General features: G+C 41.2%; 2 protein-coding genes across 2 annotated transcripts in view; one reads left to right on the forward strand and one right to left on the reverse strand.

Moving 5' to 3' along the window:
* The first annotated feature begins 1,422 nt into the window (after window positions 1–1,422).
* On the forward strand, window positions 1,423–6,994 carry ADI1 (acireductone dioxygenase 1). The gene is made up of 4 exons (XM_038133132.1): window positions 1,423–1,628; window positions 1,985–2,104; window positions 3,643–3,822; window positions 5,550–6,994. Exons 1-4 carry the CDS (start codon window positions 1,509–1,511, stop codon window positions 5,679–5,681), a joined length of 552 nt encoding a protein of 183 aa, XP_037989060.1. The 5' UTR covers window positions 1,423–1,508; the 3' UTR covers window positions 5,682–6,994.
* Window positions 6,995–15,700: 8,706 nt separating this feature from the next.
* Window positions 15,701–27,639, reverse strand: part of TRAPPC12 (trafficking protein particle complex 12) — a 52,583-nt gene continuing 40,644 nt past the window's right edge. Inside the window, exons 9-12 of the mRNA XM_038133518.1 lie at window positions 23,488–23,586; window positions 18,224–18,324; window positions 17,360–17,447; window positions 15,701–16,041 (exon numbers count right to left, since the gene is read on the reverse strand). Coding sequence (XP_037989446.1) covers window positions 15,799–16,041; window positions 17,360–17,447; window positions 18,224–18,324; window positions 23,488–23,586 — 531 coding nt within the window. The 3' untranslated portion in view covers window positions 15,701–15,798. The remainder of the gene's footprint in view (window positions 16,042–17,359; window positions 17,448–18,223; window positions 18,325–23,487; window positions 23,587–27,639) is intronic.

The raw sequence follows: 27,639 nt of genomic DNA on the forward strand, positions 1-27,639 counted from the left end.
ACCTCTTCACCACTGAATAGTAGGGTTTAACTAGGAGTCACTGAAATGTTTTTGAATTTGTTAATTTCTATGCTTGAAATGTTAGATGGTTAGAGCTGCAGAAGTTTGTTACTTAATAGTTCTCATGCATTATAATATCTTTTCTGAGGCAAAGTGTGAGGTTTTACATATTTAGTCACATGGTTGGAGGAGGAGGAGGAGGAAACTGGCTATCCAGTAGTTAATAGGTCAGTGAGGATTTAAATTTTTTTCTCTCATCCAAAACTGCTCATTGACGCTCATGTAGGGGTAAAAGAGGGCACTGATTGGGCCCCCTTTGCTTCTTTGTATGTATGCACACAATTATCTATTTACTTTAGGAAAGCAGGGGCTTTGGAAAACCTGTAAGATTGTGGTGGGTAAATCCTAACAACTGTGTAATACTGAATTTAGGCTACTTGATCACCTGAATCTAATAGGTAGATTATAATAGAAAATCTAATAGGACAGAGTTTTGTATCAATTTCATACGGATGTTTATTGTTATTCTGGAAATTCAGGACAGAAGAAAGCCAAGAGGAAGGTTACAAGATTAAGGCTGATTAAAGGATGGAAAACAAATAGTAATTCTCAAAAGGGCTTAACAGGTGCTTGAGGGCCTGCAGAGGTGGCAGATGTCCAAGTCATCTTTTCAGAGAACTGCAACTTTCGGAGAATACTGGCATTTAGCAGCCACGATATTGTGCTGGCTGTCGCAAAACACCTACTCGTCCTCCATATGCCTTAGCACAGCTTCTGTAGATTATCTGTTTGATAACCAGTAGTGCTTAAACATAAATACATTAAAGGGATCTGGTACCTTTTTATGAGAATTGGAATAGTAATGCTTGAGACACCTTGCTAAGTAAGAAGCTCTCTTTATGAAGAAAAGTTCTAAGGAAGGATTGTTTCAGTTATCTGGCCATTCTTCTATTGTGCTTAGCTGGCTGTTGGTTTATTTGCCATAGGATCAGGTAGATGCAGAAGTGAGGAGGCTGGAGGGGACACACCCCAGGGTGTCTTCTCCACTCCAGCTCGGGGAGGATGCTGAGGATGTATCTCCATCTATGAAGATACAACTTGTGTTATCTGTGCAAGCATGTCTTACCACTTTATTTATTTTTCTCCGAATTTCTTTTTTATTTTTCCATATTGTGCGATTGCAATGTCGGCCAGTAAGTTCCGTCAGAGCATTACAGCAAAGGCCGACACGACGCACACACCATGGCCGTTCACTCGGGTTACCCCGGGCGGCTGGGGCGGGTGAGAAGCCCCGAGCCCCGGCCTGTCTCTCGGGGCGACTCTCGGCTCTCAGCCTGAAGCTGTTCCCTAAAGCTCCGCTCCGCACCGTGTTCGGCGTCTTCGGAGCGGCCCTGGAACGCTGTGCCCCAGGCCGCGGGGCGGGCCCGTCCCGCTCGCTGCCGGGCCCCGGAGCCCCGCCGGGGCGGGACGCGCTGGCAGCCCGGCCCCGCGGACGCTGTGGCGGCAGCATGGTGGAGGCCTGGTACATGGACGAGTCCCAGGAGGACCAGCGGGCGCCGCACCGGCAGCGGCCCAACCGCGCAGTCAGCCTGGAGCAGCTGCGCCGCCTCGGCGTGGTGTACCGCAGGGTACGGCGGGGGCGGTAGGGCAGGGGTGTACCGCAGGGTACGGCGGGGGCGGTAGGGCAGGGGTGACAGCGCAGGGTACGGCGGGAGCCGCGGGCCGGGCTGAACCGCGCGGGGAGCGCCTTGCTGGGCCGGGCCGGGCCGGGCCGCCCGCAGAGGAGGCAGCGGGGGCGGGAGCCGGGTGCAGGCACCTCGCGTCCTTGTGGCAGCTCCCCCTGCAGCGGCCGACCCGTCCCGCACTGCCCGCGCCTCGACATTCCCAGGAGTGCCTGAGTTCCTCCTTCAGCAATGGCGTCCGAATGCCTTCTGTTTTTCTTTTTTTTTTTTTTTTTTTTCTCCTCTCTCTCTATTTTTTTTAGTTGGATGCTGATAACTATGAGACTGATCCATGCTTGAAAGAGATTCGGAGAGCAGAAAATTATTCTTGGATGGATATAGTGACCATACATAAAGACAAGCTTCCAAATTATGAGGAAAAGGTACGCGAGACTTGGCTCCCAGCGCGGCTTTCCGCGCCGGCCAGCGTGTGACACCTGCACAGCCCAGCGGGACGCGGGGATGAGGCTTCCACGTCTAAAATACATCCTGTACCGAAGTCCTGAACATTAAAAAAGAACCTTTGATATCATTTTAAAGATAGTAGAGGTCTTTCACTTCTGTAGATTGCCTTCAAAGGTTTTGAGGATCATTTCCATCATTGTCATTTCAAAACTTAGATTCCTACCAGGAGAGTTCTGCCAATGCTGACCTGTCCTCAGAGAGCCTGTCTGGGATGAAGGCAAGTGACTGCCAGCTGGGCCTGGGCTTTGAAGGCTTTTACATCCTAATGGCTGCTTGCATAATGTGTCTTTTTTAAGTGAGTGTTAACCCCCTGGAATTGGAGGGATATGTTCTTTGTACAAGAAGATTTTTTTTTTACCTTGGGGAACTCCTACCTTGACAATTTCCTAGCAGCTCAACACTGTTCAGGTGAGCCTCCTAGAAGGAGCTTTCTCATCCCAGCCTCCAGGTGCTGCTGGCTTGCTGCTCTGACTTGAGGACAGCAAACCAGTGACACTTTCATATTTTTATTAAATTTCCATTTACCAGTTTGTTTTAAGTCCATTGCGTTCTAGTGGTTTTGTTTTGGTGAGAAGGTGAATTAGGTAGTAACTCATTAGGTAAATAGCCTGGGTAGGCTCTATCTGACAGAAAGATGGGCCATTCTTTACAAGACCTGGGGACTTCTGCTCATTCTGCTGTGCTGGATCACTTCTGGCTCAAGGACATCTGCAGTACGTGTGGCTAAATATCATCCAGAGCTGAGCAGGTGGTGATGCTACCTGGCATTGCACTGCTCACGGTGCACTAAACCTCCCAGGCCTTGAACTTTTAAAATGTGGTTTGTATTCTGTGCATGTAGGAAGATTTTGCCAGTCCATAAAAAGAGAATGTTGGTGCCACTGTCTTGCACAGGAGAGCCTGGAGCTGTGTCTCGCTGTGTGTGGGCAGGCATGACACACTGTTTACATCAGATTGCTGTAGATGGGCCGTGTTTGGCAGTAACTGCATTTTCACAGACAGCAGTAGTACCCTGTGCAGCTAATTCAGCTCTACATAAGTGTAAAAAGAGAGGGGATAATCTGTGGCTTTGTTTTGGTGCTCCGTGTTGGGGGGAAAAAAGCACACAGTGATTGAACTGAGCAAGCACAAGGACCAAACCCTGCAGTGGGAGGTTTTACCCATCTCTCTTTCAAATGGGTGTAAGCATTATTCAGAGAATGGTTACGTGCAGCTAGAGCTTCTGTTTCTTGTCAGAGGAGTTCCTGCCCTCCAAAGGAAATGTAGAAACCTGCTTAGATGTGTCTGGAGACAGGGGCTGGCTGGCTGGCTTGGCCATCTTAACCATGCTGGTCTCCTCTGTTAGTTAAAACACAGTTACCCTTTGAAAGCCTTTCTCAGCTTCTCTGTATTTCTGCCAGTTTTCAATGCAGCATTCCTGTGTTCAGTAGTTTTCCAAAATATTTGCTATTCCTAGATAAAAACATTTTATGAAGAACATTTACACCTCGATGATGAAATTCGCTACATCTTGGAGGGATCTGGCTATTTTGATGTTCGAGACAAGGATGACAAATGGATTCGGATTTCCATGGAAAAAGGAGACATGATAACCCTCCCTGCTGGCATATATCACCGATTTACACTGGATGAGAACGTATGTTGTTGTAGATTACCGTAAATTTTGATGACAAATCCATGTGAATATATATCACATTAGTACTGTATGCCCTGAGACTTGCAGTTCATTAGCAAAACATATTAAATATGAAGGAGGAGGATGAAAAATAATAAATAATTCACAGCATCGGAACCTTTCATCTCCAGGTCACAAATTCAGCTTCTCCTTCTCATCTGTGACTGTAACTCATTGCCACGTGATATCTGTAGCATATCGAGCCTTGGGCTGTCCCTCCCACAGTTGTCCCAGCTGCAGGTTGAGGTGGACAAGGTGTAGATGGATCATTCTGTATTGCTTTGTTGTGTATTTTTGTGAGGATAGAAAAGCATGTCTGTGTCCAGCAGTGATATTTTTCACAAGGGTGAATGAAATTCACCTTTGGGGAAAGAAGGACTTAAGGGTCCAGAGCCACTACTTGCAACTTCTGTATGCTAAGCTGGGTGCTGGCTTCACAGGTGGTGACCTCCTTTGGAAAGATATTTTTGTCAGTGGGAGTGTGAGATTGGCACTTACAGTCCTGTCTGTGTTTCTCTTCTTGTGGGCTCTTACAGAGGTGTTTGTAACCTCAGCATTGTCCCTGCAAAATGGGGAACCATGTGCTGTCTCCTGTGTTGTGAAGTTGCATCTCTGGTGAAGAGAATGGTTTTGAGAATGGTTTTGTTTTGAATCAGCTGTCCAGAGAGCAGTCTTCATACATGTGAAAAAGGGAGATGCTGCTTTGATGAAAAACCTGACTTTTCCCATCTGCATCTTGAGATCCACAGCAAATAAGCTGCATTTACTATTCTCAGGCTTTTTCTTTACATAGACAAAACGTCAGGGGTTATGGTTGAGTCCCCAAGAAGTCTAAAGTGTTTGTTCATTTCAGGAGCTTTAGTCCAGAAGTGCTGTCTTCAAAGTAAAATCTTTAGGTGCTTCTGGACCCTGGCATTTTGCAGCTAAGTTCTTTTGGTACCTAACTTTATTCTCACCATTGCTGAACCTGGGTGTAAGATAATAATCTCTTTGTGTTTTACAGAATACAAAGGGTCTAAATCTGTAGCATAGTGGAGAGAAGGGGAGAGTTCCCCATAAACCCACGGTTGGAGCAATTCTGCAGGATATAAAATCCCATTTTCTGCTGCCACAGTTGTACCTTGCACCAGGCATATTTTTGGTTAGCTGGTGTTAGAGACTGTTGCTTTTCCTTTTGGAATCTGGAGACTTTTGACTTCCTGTAAGCTTTATTTTTTGGGTAGTTTATGCACTTCCCATTCAGTTGTTATGGCTGTGACTGTGAAGCTTCTGGTATTCCCCAAAATCATTGTGTAAACATCTTGGGCTCTTGGGTTCTGCTGTTTAACTAAGCAAATAGGATTTAAATGCTGCACTGATAAGTACTGTGGATCCAGTGCAAAAGGTTTGCCTAAAACACGATGGTTTTGGTTTCTTTGGCAAGGGGAGAAGTCCTGCTTCTGCCTGAACTGGAGGCGCTGATCATGACACAATGTATTGCTGCATAGGGGCCAGAGTCTTCCACTGCAGGCACTGGGAGCAGGAACAGCAGTACAGTGCTGTCATTTTCTGGAATGAGTGAAGCTTTCAGTCCATCATGAAATAGTTTCAAAAATTTCCGCAGAAGTGCAAGTGAAACCTTAACTTTTGAATGAAGATCCCTTGAAAAGGAGCTCTTAAATGATTTGTCACTTCTTGTTCTTTGGCAGAATTACGTGAAGGCAATGAGGCTGTTTGTTGGAGAGCCCGTCTGGACTGCGTACAACAGGCCGGCTGACGATTTTCCTGCCCGGAAACAGTACATGAAGTTTTTGGCTGAAGAAGCACATAATGGTGTCTGAGACCTGACAGGTGGAGCATCCCGAAGCCCCATCAGAATAAATGTGCCTTGTTGCTTTTCACTGATTAAACTTGCATTTACATAGGAAATTTGAATCACAGAATCATAGAAAAATTTAGATTGAAAGGTCATTTGGAGTCATTTAGTCCAACCCTGTGAATAACTATGCCAGTTTTAAATCTAGGCCATGTTGCTCAAGACCCTGATGTTCGGAAACCTCTGGTGGTGGAGGTCCCACATCCTGTCTGGGTGCTGGCTCCAGCACTTAGCTGCTCCCATGGCCAAGCATTTGTTCTTCATGGCCAGCTCCCTGGTTGCAGTTTGCAGCTGTTGTCTATTGCCCTTTGACTGCATGTCTGAGGAGAGTCTGGCTCTTGTCTTCTTCACAGTCCGTGCTCTAGTAGGAATCTATGGTTGGGTCTCTTCTGAGTCTTCTCCTCTCCAGGCTGCACAGACCAGTGCCCTTGGCTGGGCTCCCTTCTGTTAAGTAAGATGTTCAACATGTTTTGCCCCGGTTCTGGTGACCGAGGGATGTCACTTGTGACCACGTGATAGTTTAGTTTGAACCACAGACTGTTTTGAGCCCAGTGGACCCGAGTTCTTTATCCACCCAGTAGTTTGTATCCTCAGTCAGGCTACAAGGCTGCTGTGGGACGCACTAGTGAAAGCCTTGCTGGAGTCAAGGTGAATGGCACCTGTGGTGTCCCCTCTGCTACAGAGCAGTCGGCATCATGCAGAATGTGCCCTTGGTGAATTGGCATTGACTGTTTGCTCCTCATCACCTGCTATTGTGCCTGGAACACCTTCTGTAATGGATTATTCTGTAACATTCCTGGGGACTGAAGCAGGGCTGAGCAGCCTGCAGTTCCCCAGATGTTCTTCCGTGCTTTTTTGAAGGTGGCAGTTTTATTTGCCTTTTTCTGCTCAAAAAGGTTTTCCTGATCTCTGTGACCTTTCAAAGATGCCAGCAGCCTTGCAGTGACATTAGTCGCATTTACAGTTGCTCAGGAATCCATTTTCTAACCTTTTTTTTTCTTGGTATTTCTGGCAGGTAGAATTGTGAGAGGTGGGCTACATTAATATTCATTTAGCTCAGAATCCATGCTAATGAGCTATGTAGGATTCTGGTTTTAATTAAAGAAAAGAAACTCTCCTTCATTCTTGTCTAAAAATGTTCATAAGATAAATTTGCATAATCGGCATTTTAGTATGCAGTTTTCCAAGTTCTGCCCTGGTACATAAAACTGATTTTCTCAGTAAAATGTAACAAATTTGTTCTTGTGTGTTATTAATAAAATTACTTTGATCTAGGTATGTTGATTTTTTTTTTATTTTATTCTTTGTGCTGATATTTAGGACCCATTGAACAACAGTGTTACTATAATTATTAATCAGCTTTTATTCCTTGTGCTGGCATTGATTTGTTCTGTAACATGGGGCAAATCACTCACTGTGCCTCAATTTCTTGAGCTGTGAGAGGGATAAGAGTAGGCTAAGGCACACTAGGCTGGTTTTCAGTAAATGCCTTGTGCTTCCACAGGACATGGAGCTCCCCAGCAATGGGCACTGGAGCGTTTTACTCTTCTCAGTGATGAATTATGTCTGCTGGGTCGATGTACTGCTTGCTCCAGCTCTCAGTGGATGATGAGCTGACTGCAGCATGTGTGCTGATTTCAGCCAGATATAATACATGCTCCTGCCTTGCAGTCTCCTAAATAAACAACTCTAGAAGGAGGTTGAAACGGCCCTACTTGGGTCTTCCTAATGTAGCAGATGATGGATAATTGAACTTTCCCACTGTTCTTTCCTATGCATGTATACACAGCCCTTCTTTAGTATGTAACAGTGTTTTTCTCACTTTGTAGCAGCATTACTGTTAACAATTTCTGGGTGTTTTTATTTCTTTAAATGGTTCTGAAAGCGAAATTGCAATATTGAAGTGAAATTGTACTGAACTTACAAGTTGGAAAGGGTGAAAAAAAATTGTGTTCCCTGGGGTTTGGGTTGCAAGCTAGATGAGATGTGGGGACACAGGTGACCCTTCAATCTGCCATTGTGGGCTCATTTTATGGGAGGGGGTACAGGCACAACCCACTCTTGCAAAATTGAAACTCATCCAGCTCTTCATGCAGCCAGGACTGGCTTTTGTGCTGTGGTCCATAAGCCTGTCTGAAAATTGGTATTAGGAGCAAATAGGAAGTTTAGCTATAGTCAGACACACATAGGGGAGGCTGTGCTCTGATATGTGCCTTATTGGCTCAGGGATTTGTGTGCCACTTGTCTGAAGGGAGGTCTTGAATGTCCTCTTGCACAGCACACTGGGGCTTCCTGTTCCCAGAGCAAACTTTGGGGATTTTTCAAGGTACAACTGCAGGAATAAGTGACAGTTATTGCCTGCAGCAGATTTTATTCCTTTGATTTATATGCCACAGAAAATTTGGTTTCTGAATGTAAAGTAAAACGACTGCTTTCTCCTGGTGCTGGTATCAGTCCTTGGTATCCCATTGAATTCATCCCCCTTCTAAGCTTTTGTTTCCTTTTTTTTTAATCAGAAGCCAGGTGAGACTGTTCATTCCTCCCATGGGCCTTTCTGTTTCGATCTCTCTCTGCAAAAGGAAAGGTGGGGCAACAGCATGGGCCCTCAGGACCCCCCACTTACAGAGCAGGCAGCCCCAACAGGCTGGGGGAGCGACCAGGAAGAGAGAGCAGGTAATGCATTCTCCTTGGGAGAGATTTACAGTTAGGAGCAGTGATGAGGGATGGACAGTAAAGCCGCTGCCCGCAGCAATTGCTTTCAGCAGCTCGCTGATGTAGGATGTGACCTGGGGAGCAGGACTGAACCACCTTGTTTTGTTGCCTCTCTGGAGGAATATATACACTCAGTACAGCTCCCATCTCCTGGCTGTCAAAATAACACACGATCACCCCACTGGAGATCGTTCATCATTTTCATAGCACAATGCATTCTGCTGCGGAGAGGTGGCAGGGGCTGTGGGGTCTGACTGTCAACACTTGGGAGCCCATGCCCTTTAGTGCTATAGGTGTCTTTGAAAAGGTGAAAGCTTTGCACTCTGAAAGTGGTTTTTGTCAGCCAGGAAAAAAGCAATTTGGGGCTGGTATGAAGATTCCACACCTGCAAAGAGGTTATGTAGGAAATTACAGTGGGAGGAAACAGCTGGGCAGAAAGAAAATGTTAATAGAAAACATTCCAGAAAGCAGAGAGATGGGAAGGAGAATATGCCATTCCTTCAGATAAAAAGGCAGTTTATTTTCATTGTGGTTTTTGTGTTTTTTTTCTTTCTTCCCTCTGCCCACCCCCCACCTCCCCCCAAAAAAGTGCAAAGTGAAATTGATTTTTGGTCCAAAAACATGGTTCTGTTTTACCACAGCTAGTGGAAAACCGTGGTATATTGATGTAGTATGAAAATTCATGGAAGTAGTTTCAGCAACATCATATTGGCAGCATTAACTCAGGCCTGAAAAATATTTCAGCTCCTCCAGGATTAGAGTTTAAAAAAATAGAATCAATGGTACTGAATTGAGATGTTTAAAGATAGCTTTTTTGGTACTTATGTATTATTTTCTGCTTTAATCCAAACTTTCCCAAAGTGGCATATACCCCATTTTCTCATGAACATCTTGAGAGAGCTTTTCTGAAGGGTACTCAGTGCAAACTCTGGATGGACAGTAGGATTTTCAATAATTTAGATAGACAAACTGGTGTCTGTGCTCCCTTGTTACATGTCCTGGGGCAAGTGTGCGTGGCTGGATTTTTAATGAAAAGACATTTCACGCCCACTTGGTAGTTAAATAGTAACATTCACTTCGCGGGGGGGGGGGGGGGTGTGTCTAAAAATAGGTGAAGGGAAATGCTGCTGGTGGTGAATGTCTTGCCCTGGGCTGCCGGAGAGCCGGGGCTGTGCTGCTACCTGCAGCTGTGGGAGCTGGTAGCTGCCTGTCCTGGCTGCTGAACTTGACAACTATAAATCTTCATCTCCTCAGAGCACCGGGTAGTGCTGGCAGAACAGGCACCTCCTGCCAGGTTTCTGGTTCCAGGACTTTGCTTGAGCTAGGAAGTTAGGAGAAGGGACAGTTTCCTGACAAAGGCAGTCTTTTAGTATCAGCTGGCAAACGCCAGCACACATTAACACTGAGATGCAAGCTGAGCACTGCTTTGAAGAATATTTCTTTGTAGCCAAATTGTGGATTTAGATATTTGGCCAAGCTGTAGACCTGACTTGTGCTATGCTTGAAAATGACATAATTTGTTTGGGAATCTTTCCTGGGAAAACTATAGAAATTCTCAGATTCCCTCCCTCCCCCAAAAATAGGGGAGGAAGTCTGAGAAGAGGGTCACTGACAGTTGTCTTCCATTTCCTGAAGCCAAATAAACATATCAACTCATTGGGGGCATGAATTTGTGTTACAGTTTAAATATTCCTGGCTCAAAGATGTAGATTTCATCTGATTTACTGCACTCATTATGATTTTACAGCTTGATTCCCAAAACATTTTGTGTGGTTGCAAAAAGGTAATACTCTGCTATACCTGCAGTTTGAAAAACCTATTTTTGTGCAACTGAGTCACTAGCTCTCCTTATTTATTAACTGTATAAGTACCCAGATAAGGCAAAGAAAAAAAAATTCACAAAACCAAAATGCCTGGGGAAAGATTCAACAGTTGAAGGACTGTGAATCTCTTTCAATTCTGGCCTCTCCTGCTGCAGTTCTCTCTGGGATACCTGCATTAATTTTGTGTAATTCTCTCTGCTGCTTCTCAGAGTACCAATTAAAAACTGTTGTGCCTGTCAATATTAGCTGGTAGAAAATTGGGCTGGGTATGCTCTGGGTTTGCCTTTGGTCACAGACACAGCCCAGAGCAGGCAAGCTGAGCTCTGGGCTCTGGTTTCCCCTGTGATCACAGGCATTTGAGCTGGGAGAATTTGATTTGGGTCTGCCCTCAGGCTTATTTTTTTTCCCCCAAAAGATTCAGGCAACTTAAAGCTGGACTGCTGTTCATGGGAAGGAGGTGAGCTGTCCTTGGTGATGCTGTAACAAAACCAAGTGGTGGCCGGGTTTTGCACAGGCTGCTGCCCCAGCCTTGGGTGGGGGCTCAGTCCTGCTGCCTGCCACTGGAATGTGTCCCAGAAGTTGATGTACTTGCTCACACATTGTATTGAAAATAGTGGGGTGGTTTTTTTTTTTGGGGAGGTGGTAATTGTTGTGGGTTTTTTCTCTTCTAATAAACAGCTCTAGTTCTGCATCTCAGTTTTTTCAATTTAGTACTGACAGTCTTGACAGTTTTTCAAAGCCAAAGAGGAACCTTCTCCCCACTTCCATCCTTGCCTCAAAAAAGTAACATCCAATGTTTTTCCCCTCTTTGTGGGAAAATTATAAGCCATTACTGCTGCCTTTTGGGTGGATTCATTTTACTGACTCTCATACATAATAAACATCTGCAGATGACTGCCCAAATCTAGAACAGAAAATCTACGTGTCGATCCAGAACAGCTTGGAAAGGCAGCACCTCGGTCCTCCTCCACATCCACACCTTTCTCTTCTTAAGAGCAAGGTTGTGACAGTCTCTCACACCACTTGAAGACGAGAATCTTTAGATTTGTAATCCCCAGACTGGCTGAGAGTACTAAGTGGGAAAGCAGCTTTCTGCTACCATTTCTGAAGGTTAGTGCTGGGGCTTGTTTGCATCCAGCACTACAGAACTGCCGTTCAAATGCCAGAAACTCTGTGCAGGTTCCTACACTGCAAGGTACCTCATTGGTAAGATAATTCCTTCCTCAATGTTTAATTAAGTGGGTAGAAAGCAGGATGGAAGAAGTGGATGGCATCTTCCTTTGAGCTCTTATAGGTGGGAGCTACTGGATAAACTCACTTTAACATCTTTAATTTCCCTGGCCTCTGGTCATGACAGCAGCACTACAGGTTGCTACCTCAGCAGCCTTAGAGAAGTTGACCCTGCCTGCTGTGGTTCTGCTTGTCTGAAATCCATTTACATCTGTATTTGATGCTTCAGTCCCACTTTGCCAATATTGTTTGGTTGCAAGTTGAAGCAGCGAGGGAATGTGTGTTTCTCACTGCAGCTGCTGATGGCAGCACCACACATCCTGCACTCCTCTTTCAGACAGCTCCAGCACATGTGGTTGATTAGGCACATCAGCTGACATACAAATGAGAGACAAACTTAGCTGTGCATACAGATCATACCCTGCTTATCCCCCTTTCTGACTGCATTTGCAAAACACCTGCAGCAAAAACTTCACAGAGGAGCTGTCTGTGTACCTCTTATTAGGCCTATAGTGCAGAAAAGCCAGCAGCCTACCCAGGCAGCGTGGTAATTCCCAGCACATCCTTGTGTTGACAGCCTCAGGATGAAGATGTATCTGAAGAGGGTGTTAGCTGGCTGGGTGAGTTCCTCCACCAGGTCAATGAGCCCATCTAGATTGTGCCGAGCGCTCCTGCTGACATGACAGATCCGGTAGGTGAAGGAATGACCATCCTTTCCAGTACACTGGCTGAAGTCCATCGTGGAGTTTCAGGCATGTCTGCACGTGCCTTTGGGGAACACTTAATGTGTCCAGTCTGAAAACTGAGGCACCAGGAAAACATCAGTGACCAGCTGGTGAGGGGATGCCATTATCACCTGAACTGCAGTTAGGTATTAGAAATGCCAGAGAGATGCTCAAGTTCTTTTGAGGATCAGAGTCTCTGCATAATGCAATTATCTGAATGTCTGAAGTACAGCTCTTCTCCCCTTTTAATAAAAGTGGGAATTTAAATGCAAAACTTCTGTTAAGGCACATTAAGCTTTAAGATTTGAATACAACAATCAGGGCATTCAGGCTCTGCTTTCCACAGCTTTTCTCACTTAGCCAGATGACATACGCATGCTGTGTTTTAGAACTGAGCTCTGCCCTCATTTACACCAGGAATCCTCATTAAATGCAGCTGAATTCATTGAATTTAACAGGATTGCCTGGTGTAATTAATGTTTTGAGGACAAAGTTTGTCCTTAGCTTTAATGTTCTAACATCGTATAGAGCATTCAGATGTGTAACAGGCAGAATTTAGGGAAGCCAAACACTTGTATGTATGTTACATCCAAACCATAAAGTGACATTGAGTCTTACCTGCATTTCATAAACAGTTAACAATTTGCATACATCCAGCAGCGATAATGTGCCTTTGCATTTAAATTTTAATTATTCCGCAAGTCTACCAGGATGTCACTTGTTTAATGGCTGGCTGAGCTTAGAGGTCACCCAGTCCAAGTCTCCTCTAATGGCATTTTTATCTGAGTAAAAGCTTCTACTAATAAGAACACGGCAAACATGCTGAAGTGAGACCTATGTAGTAATACACATGAATTAGAATGTAGAGAAATTTGGAAAACAGGGGATTTTGTTTTCAGTGTTTCTTTTATAATGGTTATTGGACTCTGACTTGGATAATAACTTTTTATTCTCTGCTGATCAGAATACAGACTGTCATTTACATGTGCAGTATCAGGCACTATGGAACCAAAAGGGAAGCTTTTTACTTCAGTTGTAAAGAGGCAAGTGGCTCCAGCATGCTGGATGATGATGGATCATGCTACTTTCACTTAGCACTGGAACAGACAAATTACACTTTCTGAAAGCATAGACAACTGTACAGACATGCAGCATGACACGTCAGCTAAATGTGTGTGAATCTCTTTTATATTATTTTACATATTACTGTAAAAAAATGTAATTGCTTGGGTTGGAAAGGACCTCTGAAGCTCATCTAAGGGCACAGACACCTTCCACTAGAACAGACTGCTTAAAACCCATCCAGACTTTGTCTTGAATGCATCCAAGGATGGGGAGCCTCTCTGGGCAAACTACTCCAGTGCCACACCAAGAAGAATAATATTTTCCTTATGTTCAAGCTAAACCTATCCTCTTTTAGTTTATAACTGTTGCCCCTTCACTACACGTCCTGGTAAATTGTTCAGTGCTGTCAGCATCTTTGAGAACAATGGTTGTCACATACCAGGAGTTCTTTTTATCTCCAAAGAAACCCCATGCCCAAGAAAAGGGACCTATGTTGGAGAAAATATACTACTAGAATAAAAAATGAGTACAGGGAGTAACATACCTGATCAGATTAACAGCTGTAACAAAATGAAAATGACAGTGATTTCAACTCAGTAATCAATGTAAACTGAGAATCTGTCCAATTACTGTTAAGCCTTGTCTAAAATCCTAGCAGGAATTAAAACAAATGTAAAACCTCATAAAGAATAATGCAATATAACTACTTTTAATTTACTATTTTAATACTCACTAAAATTATGCAAATGGTGTTTAAGCCCATCTGAAGCAGGTGGTGCTGAATATTTAATTTTTGAGTTTAGTAGTGGTACCTTAGGACAAATCTACCCAGGTGCTGCACAAGTTTAATTCAGATCCAGCTGTTCAACCTACAGGCCAAGTCAGAAACAGAAATACCAACTGCTTTAATTTTTTTTCAGTTGATTGGTACACAACTAGCTGTTGTTTCAGTGTACAAGTATGGCCTGTCAAACAGAAACACACTGTAAAAATGCAGCAATTTCTGTTTCTGTATAAGCTGTAGGCTTCTATCTTTTCAGGTGACCAGCGACTTTGCAGCATCCTTATGTCTGCATGTCTAGACTGCAGAAGTTTTCAAACAACCTGACTTTTGAGAGCAACTGTTTGGCCCCTGTACAGTATCTCCAGATGGACAAGCATAAAAATGAGTTATTGGTTACTTAAAAATACAGGTGGGGGTATTTAAAGGGAGTGAGAATTAATTGATTGATATGGTATTAAAAAATGTAACACACTCACAGAATTGTCCCATGGCAGTGATTTGTGACAAGAAACTAGTCCAACTGCTAAGCATTAAATCTCAGAACAATAAAACCCCCCTATGAACAGATGCATATATTGTGTTCATGTATGAGTGGGAGTATCTGCATCGAATCTTTATGATACAGCTGAATGGAGAAACGTGGGCAGAGATGTGAAATACACTGGTATCACAGTGGTACTGTGATACCAAAAATCTGTGTTCTGAGGGATGCCAAAATCAGTATATGCTGATACTGTTGCATCACTGATAACTGCCTTGTGTCCTGAACCCCATTTGCTTCCACTCTGTGTGGCCTAACCCTTAGATACCTCTGCCTCAGGCTCTGCATAATTTTCCCTGGGAAATACTTGCTCAGTGTTTTTGCTTTATAATGGGAAAGGAGAGGAACTGAGCTGAATTCATTGTGTTTCTGCTCCAACTGGCAGTGCTCCTTTCTCTACCTGCCAGAGTGGAGCAGCTTTGCAGAATCCACGTGTTTTAATCTGAAAGATTTAACAGTAACACAAAACCAAGGAAGTACAGGAAACCATTAAGTATAGTCCCTCATGGGGAACTGTGGGAAACTGATAATGTGCAGGATTGTATGACTCCCTCACACACTCTTGGACATGTCCCTGTGCTACTGGGACTTGGACCAGATGGCCTCCAGGAGTTCCTCCCAACTTTAGCCATGCTGTGACTCTGAATGGTGGTTATCAAGCAGCCTCCTCTGACAGCCACAGACACACAAAGGTGTAATATTCAGGAGTCTGATGGGGACAAAATGAAAAGAGTTACATTCAGAATTTCCTTTCCGTAACTGATATTCTGTCAATAACTTCTAGCTGATGAAATAAATTCAGGTGGCTTGCTCACTGACTACTGAAAAATTATCAAGACAATATAAGGTTAAATTCAGTTTTCCTCATTAAAAAATCTGAGTAGTTGAGTCTGTGTGTGTATATATGACTCTGTGTGTGTATATATATATATATATATATATATATATATATATATATATATATATATATATATATGCACTGTAATGAGGAGTAACTGGACAGAAACAGACCTGTAGGGATGAAGTGGGCTCTAAGTCAGCACAAAGTCTTTCCAATGACAGGCCTGTTAGAGATGACAAGTTCTGCAGTAATGCCACTGAATATTCACAATTGAATAGATTTTATTTCACATTTACACATTAGCAAGAGTATATACAATTTTAAAAATCAGCCTTGCTGGAAGAAATTAGTTGGAAATGATCTATCCTAACTTGAGACACTGAGTATTAAAGCTATCGCCCTCTTTGATGGCCACAGCCTCTAGAAGTGCCTGCTTCTTCTGCATGCTGCGAGATGACTCCAGTTCATACATGGTAGTCAGGTTGAAGAGGACACTCTCGTGTAGGTAGTGTTGAGGGTCCTGCTGAACCATTCCTTCCAACTGCCGGAGGGAATCCTTCAGTTTCCCCAGGTAAAGGAGACAAACAGCAGCATTGTTGTTAGCCTAGAGAAAAACATATTGTAAATAAATAGTGTGTTTATAAATAGATATGTATGTATGTATTTACAAGTGATGAGAGAGAAGGAAAAGAAGAAGTCTAGCATCTGCAGTTACAACATACTGTATGCAAAGAATTACTATTCTGCATGTGTGTGCAAAACTAAAATACATTATCAATTATACAATGCTATCTTTTTCTTTTAATTCTCAAATTTACCCTCTGCCAGTAGGAGCTGCTGATGTCTAAGAACTGCAACTCTAAAAGACACTCTAAATAGTATAGGACATTAGTGTGAAAGTCAAGAGAAACAAATTTCAGAAACCACATGAGCCTCTACATGCATTTTCATAGATTTTTTAAAAAATTACTTAATTATATTTTCAGAAGCGTTTTTCTCTCTCTCTGGCTTACATGTCCACATAAGCAACAAAGGTATCTATAGCTGACTTCACGAAAATCCAGCAGATAGGGCAGTCTAAATACATCATGAATGATCAAGTAAGGTTCCATTTTCCTTACCACACAAAACGGGTTAAAGAAACAGTACAAAGAGAAAACATGTTATAACATGTTTAGCGGCAGAAACTTTCATATTTTCTAAAAGCTGAAGATGAAGAACCTTTTAGAAAAAAATATTTTTCTGTTCATTCAGGAAACCTTACTGATATTGTATGATTTATAATACACACTATCTAACAGCCTGCAAAATAATGCAGTTCATGTGTTCCTTAAACTCAGTCCCTTCAGTCTGTAAATGGCCTTGGGGCAGATTACTGGGGGTAAGCTGTCTGACTTCTCAGGAACACTTACATGGCCTGCACTGAAAACTGCCAGGTGTAGGAAACCCAAAGGTAAATAAAAAACTCTTTGATCTCAGCTTGTGACAGGAACCCAAGGCTCTGATATGCAACGTGTTAAAAATGTCATGTTTAAAATTACAATATCCTTTCAATGTTGTGTGAAATCAAGTTCATTTTATATATGTTGGCAGCTGCCATTTCTTTTCCTGACATGCAAGTCTATGCTAAAAACAGTGAGTGCAAAAATAAGTGCTTTTGCAAAGATCCTGTAAAAGAAGAGTGTCTCAGAATTTCTACATGAATGTTTAAGTGTTCACGCCCTTCATACAGACTGGTTCTTAATTTCCCATCCCATTTTCCATCTTATCCTTATGTATACTGAAAATCTTTTGGCACACATGCCACATCCCATTTTTCTGTAAAGCTCTGAGCATACTCTGGGCACTAATTAAATCCATGCATGAAGTATTACGAGAATAATTTAGGTGTTTATTATATATGTAGCAATTTGAAGATTTACCACAGCATTTGATGAGTCGATCCTTAAAATTTCTGTGAAAAATCGATGAGCTTCTGCAAAATTATTCTGACCAAGGTGGAGAAATGCTCTAGAAAGTAAGTGACATATAAATGAGTTCCAAAACCCAAGGTAGTAATACATTTTAAAAAGAATGGACACCATTTTTTATTTTTCCTGTTACAGATGTGAGAGTTTCTGACATTTGTTCTTTACAGTGTGAAGGAGACACTGATTTACAGACAAATGGAATGACAACTTGGATCGCTCAGCTATATTTTTTGCCTACAAAAGCAACAGTCTTCATTGTGTTTTATTAATTTAAATGCAGATACCCTCTTCCCAGAATTATTTCTCTTCATGAAATCAGCCATATAATTTTCAGAGCACTTTTGAATAGTATCTTCTAAATATATTAAGCCAATGTGCTAACCATTGCAAAGTGAGTCCCCCATCACACAGCTTGATTTACTACAGTGTATTCAAGCATACTTTGAAGCTACTGGGTGGTACTTTCCTGGCAGATCTGATTGCAGGATAACTGCCCCAAATAACTTCTCCTCTCCTAAGAGATATTTATGCAAATGTATATTGAAAAAACACGGTGAAAATATGCAGTGACTGAAAGAATGAGAAAAAGCTTTGTAAAATCAACTGAAAGATCACAGTTTCAATGCAGGATGATATGATTGTACCAAGTTATAGAGATCTCCTGAGCCTGCATGCCATTCAGTCTCACCTATGACAGATGAACTCCCATAAAAGAGGGAAAGAGAACAGGATTGTCTCAAGGGTAGTTTAATGATCAGCTTGCATACTTTTAGAACTACATTATAAGAAGTTTTATTTAGCTATTAAATTACCTACCTGTTCATTAAAACCATAATTTGGCTCTGTAGTCCATCCAATTTATGAGTCACTTTCTCAACATCTTGAAAATATTTTTCTGCAGTTTTTATGTCTCCGATCTAGACAGAAAAATCATAAGTCAGTTACCACAATAAGAAGAAAAGAGCTACATCCTGATTATATCTTATAAGGACACAAACATATACACAACATATCAAAGTCCATTATCAAGCTCTTTACACCAAGGTGACTGGGTAACATGTGTTACCAAACAATGTATTTGAAGAGCCATGTTAAGGTCATGAAAAGCACCCAAAAGACATGTGCAGTTTGCCCACAGCAGTTTCTCAGCTGGGGGCTGTGGAGCACTCATGGACTGTAGGGCAGGGAGGCCCCATATCCTCATTTAGCTCTTTTGTTGTAACTAACTCCACAGTTCAAAATAGCAGCTGACAATGAGAAAAGGTGAGTTACTTCCAATGAAACAGGGTATCAGTCCACAGGAAGGGAAGACAGACACCAGTGGCCTTGTAGTTAGCACAGGACCCATACCTAGTTCATCCACAGCCTTTGGGTCTGTAGCCAGGGGCTACAGGATGACTTCAGTGCATCATACCCCATGTCAGAAAACAACTCCAGTACAATGCACCACTGAGGATATTGGGAAGGTGGTCCATTTGCAGATTAAAAAAACTCCAAAGAGTGAGTTGAGCAGGATGAAGGAATGAGAGATTTGAAAACTGCCATAAAGAAGTACAGATTTGATGGGGGGTGGAATGGGGGAAGGGATTTCTAAAAAGGAAGGGGTATTTCAACCTAAAGGTGTGTCACATACATTGCTCTTTGAGATGAAAAAAAATACTTGAAGAAGGCCACTTATTTGGAAAATAAGTTACCAGCATGTTTTTCAGGCTGGAGAGATGGAAGAAGACAAAAACTTACTACTGGGTAAAATAAATCTATCAAAATTTATCAAAAGGAGTAAAATTAAACTAGTTCAGAAGCATAAAGCCATGGAAACCAGGCAGTCCTCAGGTGAGGAGATTCAAGGGGGCCCTCAAGAGACCACCCATTTTTTTAAGAACACTATGAAATATGTTTGTGACAAATGTGCTGAAGTCTCCTTAATGCTCTCAGATGGTGGATATTACAAATCTGAGTCTTACTAGGAAACTGAAGCCAGAATTCTTAAACTGCCCTAGCATTAGAAAATACCTCCTATCTTATTGCACTTTTTACCTCAGCTTTTTGTCCTGTCCATAGTGGTAGGGGGAAATGTATAACTCCTCTTTTTTTTACAGTCTTTTGCACAGTGTGAAAATTTTTTATTCTCCTTCTAGAATGAAAACCAATTTTCAGGCAAAGCAGTGTTTACCCCTTTCTCACATATAATGCTTTCTGTATTCTCTGAACTCTCTCCTGTTACTTCACATTCTCCCTGAGTGCCCAAATAAGAAGTCTCTATAATCCAACTGATCTCTCACCAGCAGTGAGAAGCAGGAATCACTTTATGTTTCACATATGAATATAAGTTTTGCTTTTATGCCAAGTATCAGAAGCCAAATTTGTTCACCCTTGTGTAGTTTTCTTATTCTCAGCCTTTCCTTTCTACAGGAAATAGGCTTGTTGTTGCTTCTCATTTTGTATTTGTATATTACTCTCAGTCTTTGGTAGCATGTTGCCTTTGCTGTTTGAATCACAGCCAATTTAACATTTCAGCTTCTCAACTTGTCAAGATTATTTTGCATTCTGATCCTGCCCTTCAATAGTGTCTGTACCAGTCTCAGCTTGGCATCTTCTGTATTTTACAAGCACGCTTCCCATTTCATCATACAAGTACTACCTAACCAAAAAATACAAACACTACAAACCCTAAAGAGATCCTTGTGGAAAACATAATCTAGCTAGTCCTTCTAGTCATCAGCAAATGACTTTCCAACTGCACTTTTCAGAGACAGCAAACATCCATCCATCTGAAGGCTTCATCTACATTTCTTCCCAATTTCCTTATGGGAATATCCCAGTGGCAGTACCCACTACTAACACCACTAATATTACAGATACTGCTTCACCTCTAACCAATTCCGTATCAACATAAGGAAATTATTCTTCTTTCGTTTAGGACATGTGTGGTGGGTATAGAGTATAAGAAATGTGTAAAAAGCAGCTTTACCCCCAAAGAGTTGCAGCCAGGCCAGTTATCCAAGATCAGAAACAGGCTTGACTCACAGGTGTAACCAATAAGGAAGAACAATCCTATAAGACAGGGAGAACTGGGACCTAGAGTCTGTTGCTGTCTGGGTTTTGAAGAAGAAGGAGCAGTGTTGGGAAGAACTACCCATAAGAAATCACTGAGAAGGTATGGGACTCTTGCAGTAAGATAACAACACTTTTACATTGAGAACACAACAGAGATGATCCAATTAAACACTGCAGTCAAAGATGTAGTGTCAATTGCTGTCCATCTACCAAGCATTTCTGGAATACCTATTAATAGTCTTTTCTAATGAAACAGATGCATTTTTCCCAGATGTTATGTAACTGGACTCAAAACAATTATTATTCATTTGAAAATACAATACGTTCACTTTTAATGACAAAGGATACAACTTTTCTCTATAAATCCCACTAAAGATGTAAATCACCAAGAAAATAATTATATTTAACTAGAGGATAATACTAGCAAAGTGTAAATGAATCTCTCCTCAAGTATTTTTAGCCTGGTAATTCCTTAACCATGAGAACAATCAATTTCTAAAGCAAGCTACCAGTTTGCTCTCCTGGGAGCTTGATGAGTCCAAATCTAGTATACTTTGATACTAATTACACATTATTTGTGATCATGAATAGTTCTGATTTCTTAGCAGCATCTCGTATCTTTTAAACAAACATGCTAAACTCCTAAATCTCATTTTTCCCACAGAGAGGAAACAGTTTCTGTTTTAACATTTTTTTTGTGAGAAAGATAAATTAAAAGAAATAACTAGTTTTAATTAGTCATTAAAGTAATTTAACCAATTTAAGTGGTCTTTATCCCTTATTCACTTATTTATCACTTTATCACTTATTTAACTTAGTTCAGAAAGCATGACTTCAGTATCTAATAATAATTAGGCACATCAAATAAAAATGAAGATTCTACTATTAACCTCAAATAATCACACTCCCTTACGAAGAGCCTCCAATATACTACCTTATGCACTGCCTCTACAAACTCTGCTGTTTGTCTGGAAACCAAGATTATTTTTCTTCTAGAATTTTTTTATTGCTTTTGACTCAGTTTTGCAGCAATTTATTGCAGAGGATAAGGTCAGACAGCTTTTAAATTTTTTTCTTAATGTACTTATTCAAATTGAAATTTTGGATAGGTCAGCCAGTGAGAGCTACACAATATAATCCTAGAGACTAAAATGTATTCACTGTTTCTCTAATTCATTCACTGTTTCTGTTTTACAGGTCAGGTGACTGCTGAAAGAATGACAGTCCTTATGAAAATTTCTTTGTGATAACCTCTGTCTTTTCCTCCATTCTGCATCTCTATAATTCTCATTTCCCACTTTTTAAGGCAACAGCCAAAGGCTGTACATCAGATCTAGACCTCCTTATGTTCCACTTACAAGTGAAGATACAGAGGACATGATGCCTTAGACTAGTTAGCTCAATTTAATTAAGAAAAAATAAATCAAAGTAAAATAAAGAAAGAAAAATTTTACATGTTGAAAAGGTTGCAACTTTTTTCTGTTAAACTCCTGAATTATACTTTATTGCACTTTATTGCTTTGTTTTATGTGTGCGATGTCTACTGTCAAACAGTGTCTGTGACTCATAAGCAACTGGAATCTGGCTGCATTACACCTCTCTTGGTAAATGTTCAAAGTTAGGAGCACAGTCTGAGGTTATTTGGGAATTGCTACTTGTTACTGAGAAGTTGTGACATTTGAATATGAGAAAACTGCTTTTCTATTTTACCTGCAAGACATTTTATTTTTTTTTTCCCAGAGAGTGCCTTGTCAACAGTGCAAACTTACCACAGATCTTACCAAAATTATGATGCCCCGGACTGCAACACATTTATCTTTCTTTAATTCAAATGGCTTGGTTTTGATTAACTGGACACTGCCTATTTCTGTTAATGTATTAAAATCTTGCATCTGTTGCACTAGTACCGCCCAGACAGAGCTGAAAATTTTATGACAGGAAAAGACAACAAGCCAAGTAATAAAACCTTATCTCCTTAAGGTGCTAGAAGAAAGGAAAATATTTGCATTTAGAGACCATTCTTTTTAACTTCTATCTATGAAAATATCAAGGATTCCTCATAACCCCTTTTGCTACGTCCAGATCTGACAGTAAAAGCCCTCGGAACTGGAGGCCTGTGGTCACAGCCAGCATTCTGGAGGTCAGTGATTTCAAATCATTCTGTAAGTTAGGATAGGCTTTCCTCATGGCAGTGAAAATTTCTCCAGAGCAAATGGAATGACAAACAGACTTTGAATGTGACATCAGGGCAGACACTCTTGTCAGAAAGGCAGTGCCAGTAACATACCCAGTCATTTCCCAGAAAGACCAGAACTATTAATAACTATTGTATTTATTTTAATATTTTGCATATTTACAGTACCATTCTTTAATATGCATAATTATTATGTTCCCTATTTAGGCAGTAATTAATGCACACAGCCAATATCATAAAATTGCTCCATAGTGATGGAGATCCACTTTAAACTGGAGACTTTTAAAAACAGACATGTCTAACACATTGTGAAACCATGCTCCTGCTGAGAACTGAAAATCCATAATTGAATTTGAATGACATTTTATGATTTCAAGCAAGCAATGTTAATAATTATCTATTAAGAGTAAATTACTCAATTTCAATATAATTTTATTACAGGAATGTCAAAAATAAGATAATTTGTAAATACCTGACAAGCTAAAATTAGATTTATCATTAATAATAAAAGTAAGTAGATAAAAGAGGAAAAGGTTGAATTACCAGTATCAGAAATACAAAAGAACTGCAAAGAACTTGTGAGATAATAAAATACAAGCATAACTTTCTACAGCATGTAATTTGTTTGCTAATGTACTTTACATACTATAGGTGCTTCATATATCCTAATTGTATCTACTATGATATCATAGAAGGGTTTTTGTTTTGAGCACTGCCTCTACAGTTTGACATGTGCCCTACAAAAACAGCTCTTAGTTTAAAATGCAATGATTATTCTTGTAGCTATCAACAGCAGCATTACTTAGCAAATTTAGACTAAAATGCATACCTGAAGGAAAATCCTTCCAATTCCACTCAGCAACTGAGGCTCTTGCTGTGGGTAATATTTGATGACAGAGTGGTAAGCATCTACAGCCAGCACGTAGTCCTAAGGATGAAAAGCATACAAGCAGGTATTTACCCTCAGAATACTTCAGTCTTTTTGTTATCTTCTTTGTAAAGACATATTCCAACAGAATTAAAGTATTTGCAACTTGTCAGTGGAACAGAATCTTCTATCAATCACTGTAGGCACTAGTGGCTGACTATATTGGTCTCTTCAAAGTTATACTGGAACTGCATCCACAGGGGATTTTTTTTTTAAGAGGATCGTATTCTTTTTGTAGCTAAATGCCACAAACTAGAACTCTGAACATTTACTCTTCATCTTAGATTATGATTTAGAATGAAAGTCAAGCCCCTTCTGTGTGACTGGGGTATACATACCTGAGGAGTGTCTCATGTTCCAAATATGTGTATAATTTACATTGTTTAACAAAGTATAATCCAAAACTTTGTGAAGTGCCTGTGCACGTGCTCTTGTGAAAAACATCACGACAGAAACTGCAGTTCCTGCACATCTTCAGATGACAAACCAGCACTACAAGGGGAACAGGACATTTTCACCTCCTCCATCCAAATTGTTGGGTTTCTTACTGCATAAGGGAAACAAGACATTTTCGCTTTCTTCACCTGAGTTGGGTTTCTTACTGTGTAAAAGCAGGTAATCTAAATAGAAAATGTATTTGGGCTAAAACTAAATGAGGGAAGGTTCTGATCTCCAGAAAGCTTTGCAAGGGAAACCACGTCAGCACAAAGGCCCTGCTGGCAGGGGGCAGCATTGAGATATGCCTGCTCAAGATGGAATATCAGTATAGCCTCCAGCTAAGGACCATCTCCCATTTCCCACTGGAAAGAAATTTCCATGTGCTTGGTTCCTGCAGTTCAGCTGTTTCATGGCTGAACTGCAGTAATTCAACGACCTTGACAGGACATGACTTTCAGAGCCTGGCCACATGGCTTGGCAAGCAGAGGTGAGAGGCACTGCCCATGCTCTGTGCTGAGACCGGCTGTGGCTGTAGGAACGTACACTGTCCTGGGGCTGTACCAGCTTGGAGAAACGTGAGCAGAGGCAGAGAGCACATGCCTTCTCTTACAAAGGCCAGGCCAAGCAAAGGCTGGGCCTCTCTGTGCTGTAACACTTTAGTGCTTCCCAACAGTGCTGCCCTTCAACTTAGTACAAGAATTGTGATGGGCATTAGAAAGCAAAGGACAACGGAGAATAATCTTAAAAAACTACACAGACATCTTGGGATACTCTCTGCCCTACCATTAGTCTTAGTCAAATTATAGTACTCATTTAATTTGTCCCTAATGTGATCACAGCTACTGGTAAAGGTTGTTTTTCTTCATCTCCTGCTTGGTTTGAGGAAGCAATGTTCCCCACATGTGATGAATTTCTTTTCCTGAGGATGCACTTAAAAGGAGTAAACCCTGTATCCAGTTCTGAAGTCCTCAGCACAGGAAACACATGAACGTATTGGAGCAGGTCCAGAGGAGTGCAACAAAAATGGTCAGTGTGCTGGAACATTTCTCAAGAAGGAACACCTAAAGAGTTGGGGTTGTTCAGCCTGAAGAAAAAAAGGCTTTGGGGAGACCTCATTATAGCCTTTCAGTACCTGAAATGGGCTTATATACCAGAGCCTGTTGTGATAGGACAAGGGGTAATGGTTTAAACTAAAAGAGGGTTGATTTACACTACATAATAGGAATTAATTTTTTACAATGACGGCAATGAAACACTAGAAGGGGTTTCCCAGAGATATGGAGCATGCTCCATCCCTGGAAACATTCCAGGTCAGATTGGTTGGTGCTCTCAGTAACCCAATCCAGTTCAAGAGGTCCCAGCGCATGGCAGGGATAGGTTAGACTAGATGACCTTTAAAGGTCTGTTCTGACCCAAACCATTCTATTTGAAACATACTGTTTCATACAAACAAAAAATCAAGATAATTCTTTGGAGTCTGATCTGTATATGAGAGAAATTACATGTCCTGTAATAGTAGGAGATGAGTTAGCCCAGCAAAGCCCTCTGCAGGACCTTTCTTTTGCAAACAACTTGTATACTGTGGGTATAATGATTAATTCTGAACAATTAATTATTAACATTTAGAGTTTATTACAATTCTAATGTGCCATGACAAGTTCACGCTTATTACTGGTAATAAAAGAGTTCAGAGGAAAACCAACATGACACATACACAGGTATATTTATTTAAATGCTGCTGTATTCATCATTCACAATTCAAATGTGATGAAATTAAAGCAACCATAATTTTTCATAAATTTATGATTTAGGAAAACATCAGTTCTCATTGTAATGGCTCTCAGTAAAGGACTTACTTGATCACGGAGTATAACTGTGTTAGGCACTCATAAAAAACTTGGCAGAGAGACCCTTTGATCTATCTCTTTAGAGGAATCCCAATCATGATTGTAGTACCTATTAATTCTTCCAAGAGTATAATCTACTAAATCTGAAGGATTGTCTATGACTGTGATTTTTATCTCTTCAAGCATCAAATGTGGTCACTAGAGAAATAATTTTCTTGTATCAAATTCTGTGGTCTAAAGCTGCCCTTTACCCAGTGCTCACTCCTGTGGATACTCTTAAGGCTCTGGCTACACAACAAAGATGCACAACACAACCATGAGGGACTGGGGCTCTGCAGTCACATCCCCAAACTGATGCAGAAACAAGTCTCATGAGCCCAAGTCCAATGAACCCAAGACCATGCAGCAAGACAATAGAAAAGTGCTTCTGCCAGTTTAGTTTACAGCTTAGCATGAACTGACTGCAGAAAAGCCTCAGCCACAAGAAGCTGCATGAGTGGGCAGTGTTTATACCATCACAGCAGCACAGGCTCCCTTGTGTACATAGCAGCCAGCCTTGGTAGGAACAAGCAGCCAAGTCTTAGAGGCCCATACTGTGGGTGCTTCATGGATTTGGCCTAGACGGGCAAAGAAACCCTCCTCCTTTCCTGCACTCCTCATCCTTATCTCCAACACCACATGCATTACAAGTACATAAACAGTGATGGCTCCTGAAATGTGAGACTAGAGGGGAACATTAAGAGTCTATGCACTCTGTTGGTGGTCACGGCCCCCTCTTTCCATACAACAGCATAGCACCTCACATCTGTGTTTACCCACATGCCTTGCAGTATCTGTCACAGGAATAGGAACCCCTGTCTTCCAGGAGATGACAAGAGACTAAATATGTATGTCCAAAGGCACAAGCAAGGATGGCCCCAGGATGAAACTGAGAAACATCATCATATCTAGGCTCACTTCTAAAAACAACCTCATTCTGTGCTCATCTGTGGATCCCTCAGTGAGTTTAATATGCATTTATTATTCTCCCCACACTATGATGAAAGCATTAGATTTCTTGAATATCCTACATGTGATACAGAATAATACTATTCTGTGGTGAGTTGTAGAGGCTTCTTATCTGACAGTTCCTTCTGATAGAGCACACTGTAAAATAGATGATACTTGGTCTCACTGAAGACTGTTGTCATTCACAGTTTTGCTAATGTGACATAATACAACAAAGACTGTATGATGGAATGATAAATACACACCGCCTCTGAGAAGTGAAGTCTTGACTGATACAAGGTGTGGTTGTGAGGAGTAAAACATATTAAGTATTGCCAGTAAAAACCCCAATGGCTACAGCTTGTGATCTTAAGACTTAGAGATGGGGCTGACATATTGTCATGGTCTTTAATTTAAAAAGATTAAGAGCCTTCCAGTTTTTCCACATCTTTGTAAAGAAATTCCAAAAGAAGGTCTGAAGTTACACTATTTAGGATATGAATGAGAATTGGCCCATTGTTTTATAACTCAATACCTCTTTTATTATGGAAATTTGGGGCTAACATTCCATATACTAGTAAATAGCATAATAATAGTAAATAGTACATAATAATGTATTATTACATTATTATAAAATATAATAGCATATAATAATAGTAAATAGTATAAAATTGTTCTAGAAAGCCACTGGACCTACTTGCTGGAGTATGTTTTTCCTAATGCACCACAGTATAACTGCACTTCCCTTCATGGTTACTGCATTACACATTTTCATATTTCG

This window comes from Motacilla alba, chromosome 3 (assembly GCF_015832195.1).
Source record: "Motacilla alba alba isolate MOTALB_02 chromosome 3, Motacilla_alba_V1.0_pri, whole genome shotgun sequence".
NCBI lineage: Eukaryota > Metazoa > Chordata > Aves > Passeriformes > Motacillidae > Motacilla > Motacilla alba.

Excerpts from the sequence above, each read along its gene's own strand:
- ADI1 (XM_038133132.1), top strand. The coding sequence starts at position 1,509 with ATGGTGGAGGCCTGGTACATGGACGAGTCCCAGGAGGACCAGCGGGCG. Across the intron at positions 1,629-1,984 it reads TCGGCGTGGTGTACCGCAGG|TTGGATGCTGATAACTATGA; the intron begins GTACGGCGGGGG and ends TATTTTTTTTAG. Across the intron at positions 3,823-5,549 it reads GATTTACACTGGATGAGAAC|AATTACGTGAAGGCAATGAG; the intron begins GTATGTTGTTGT and ends GTTCTTTGGCAG.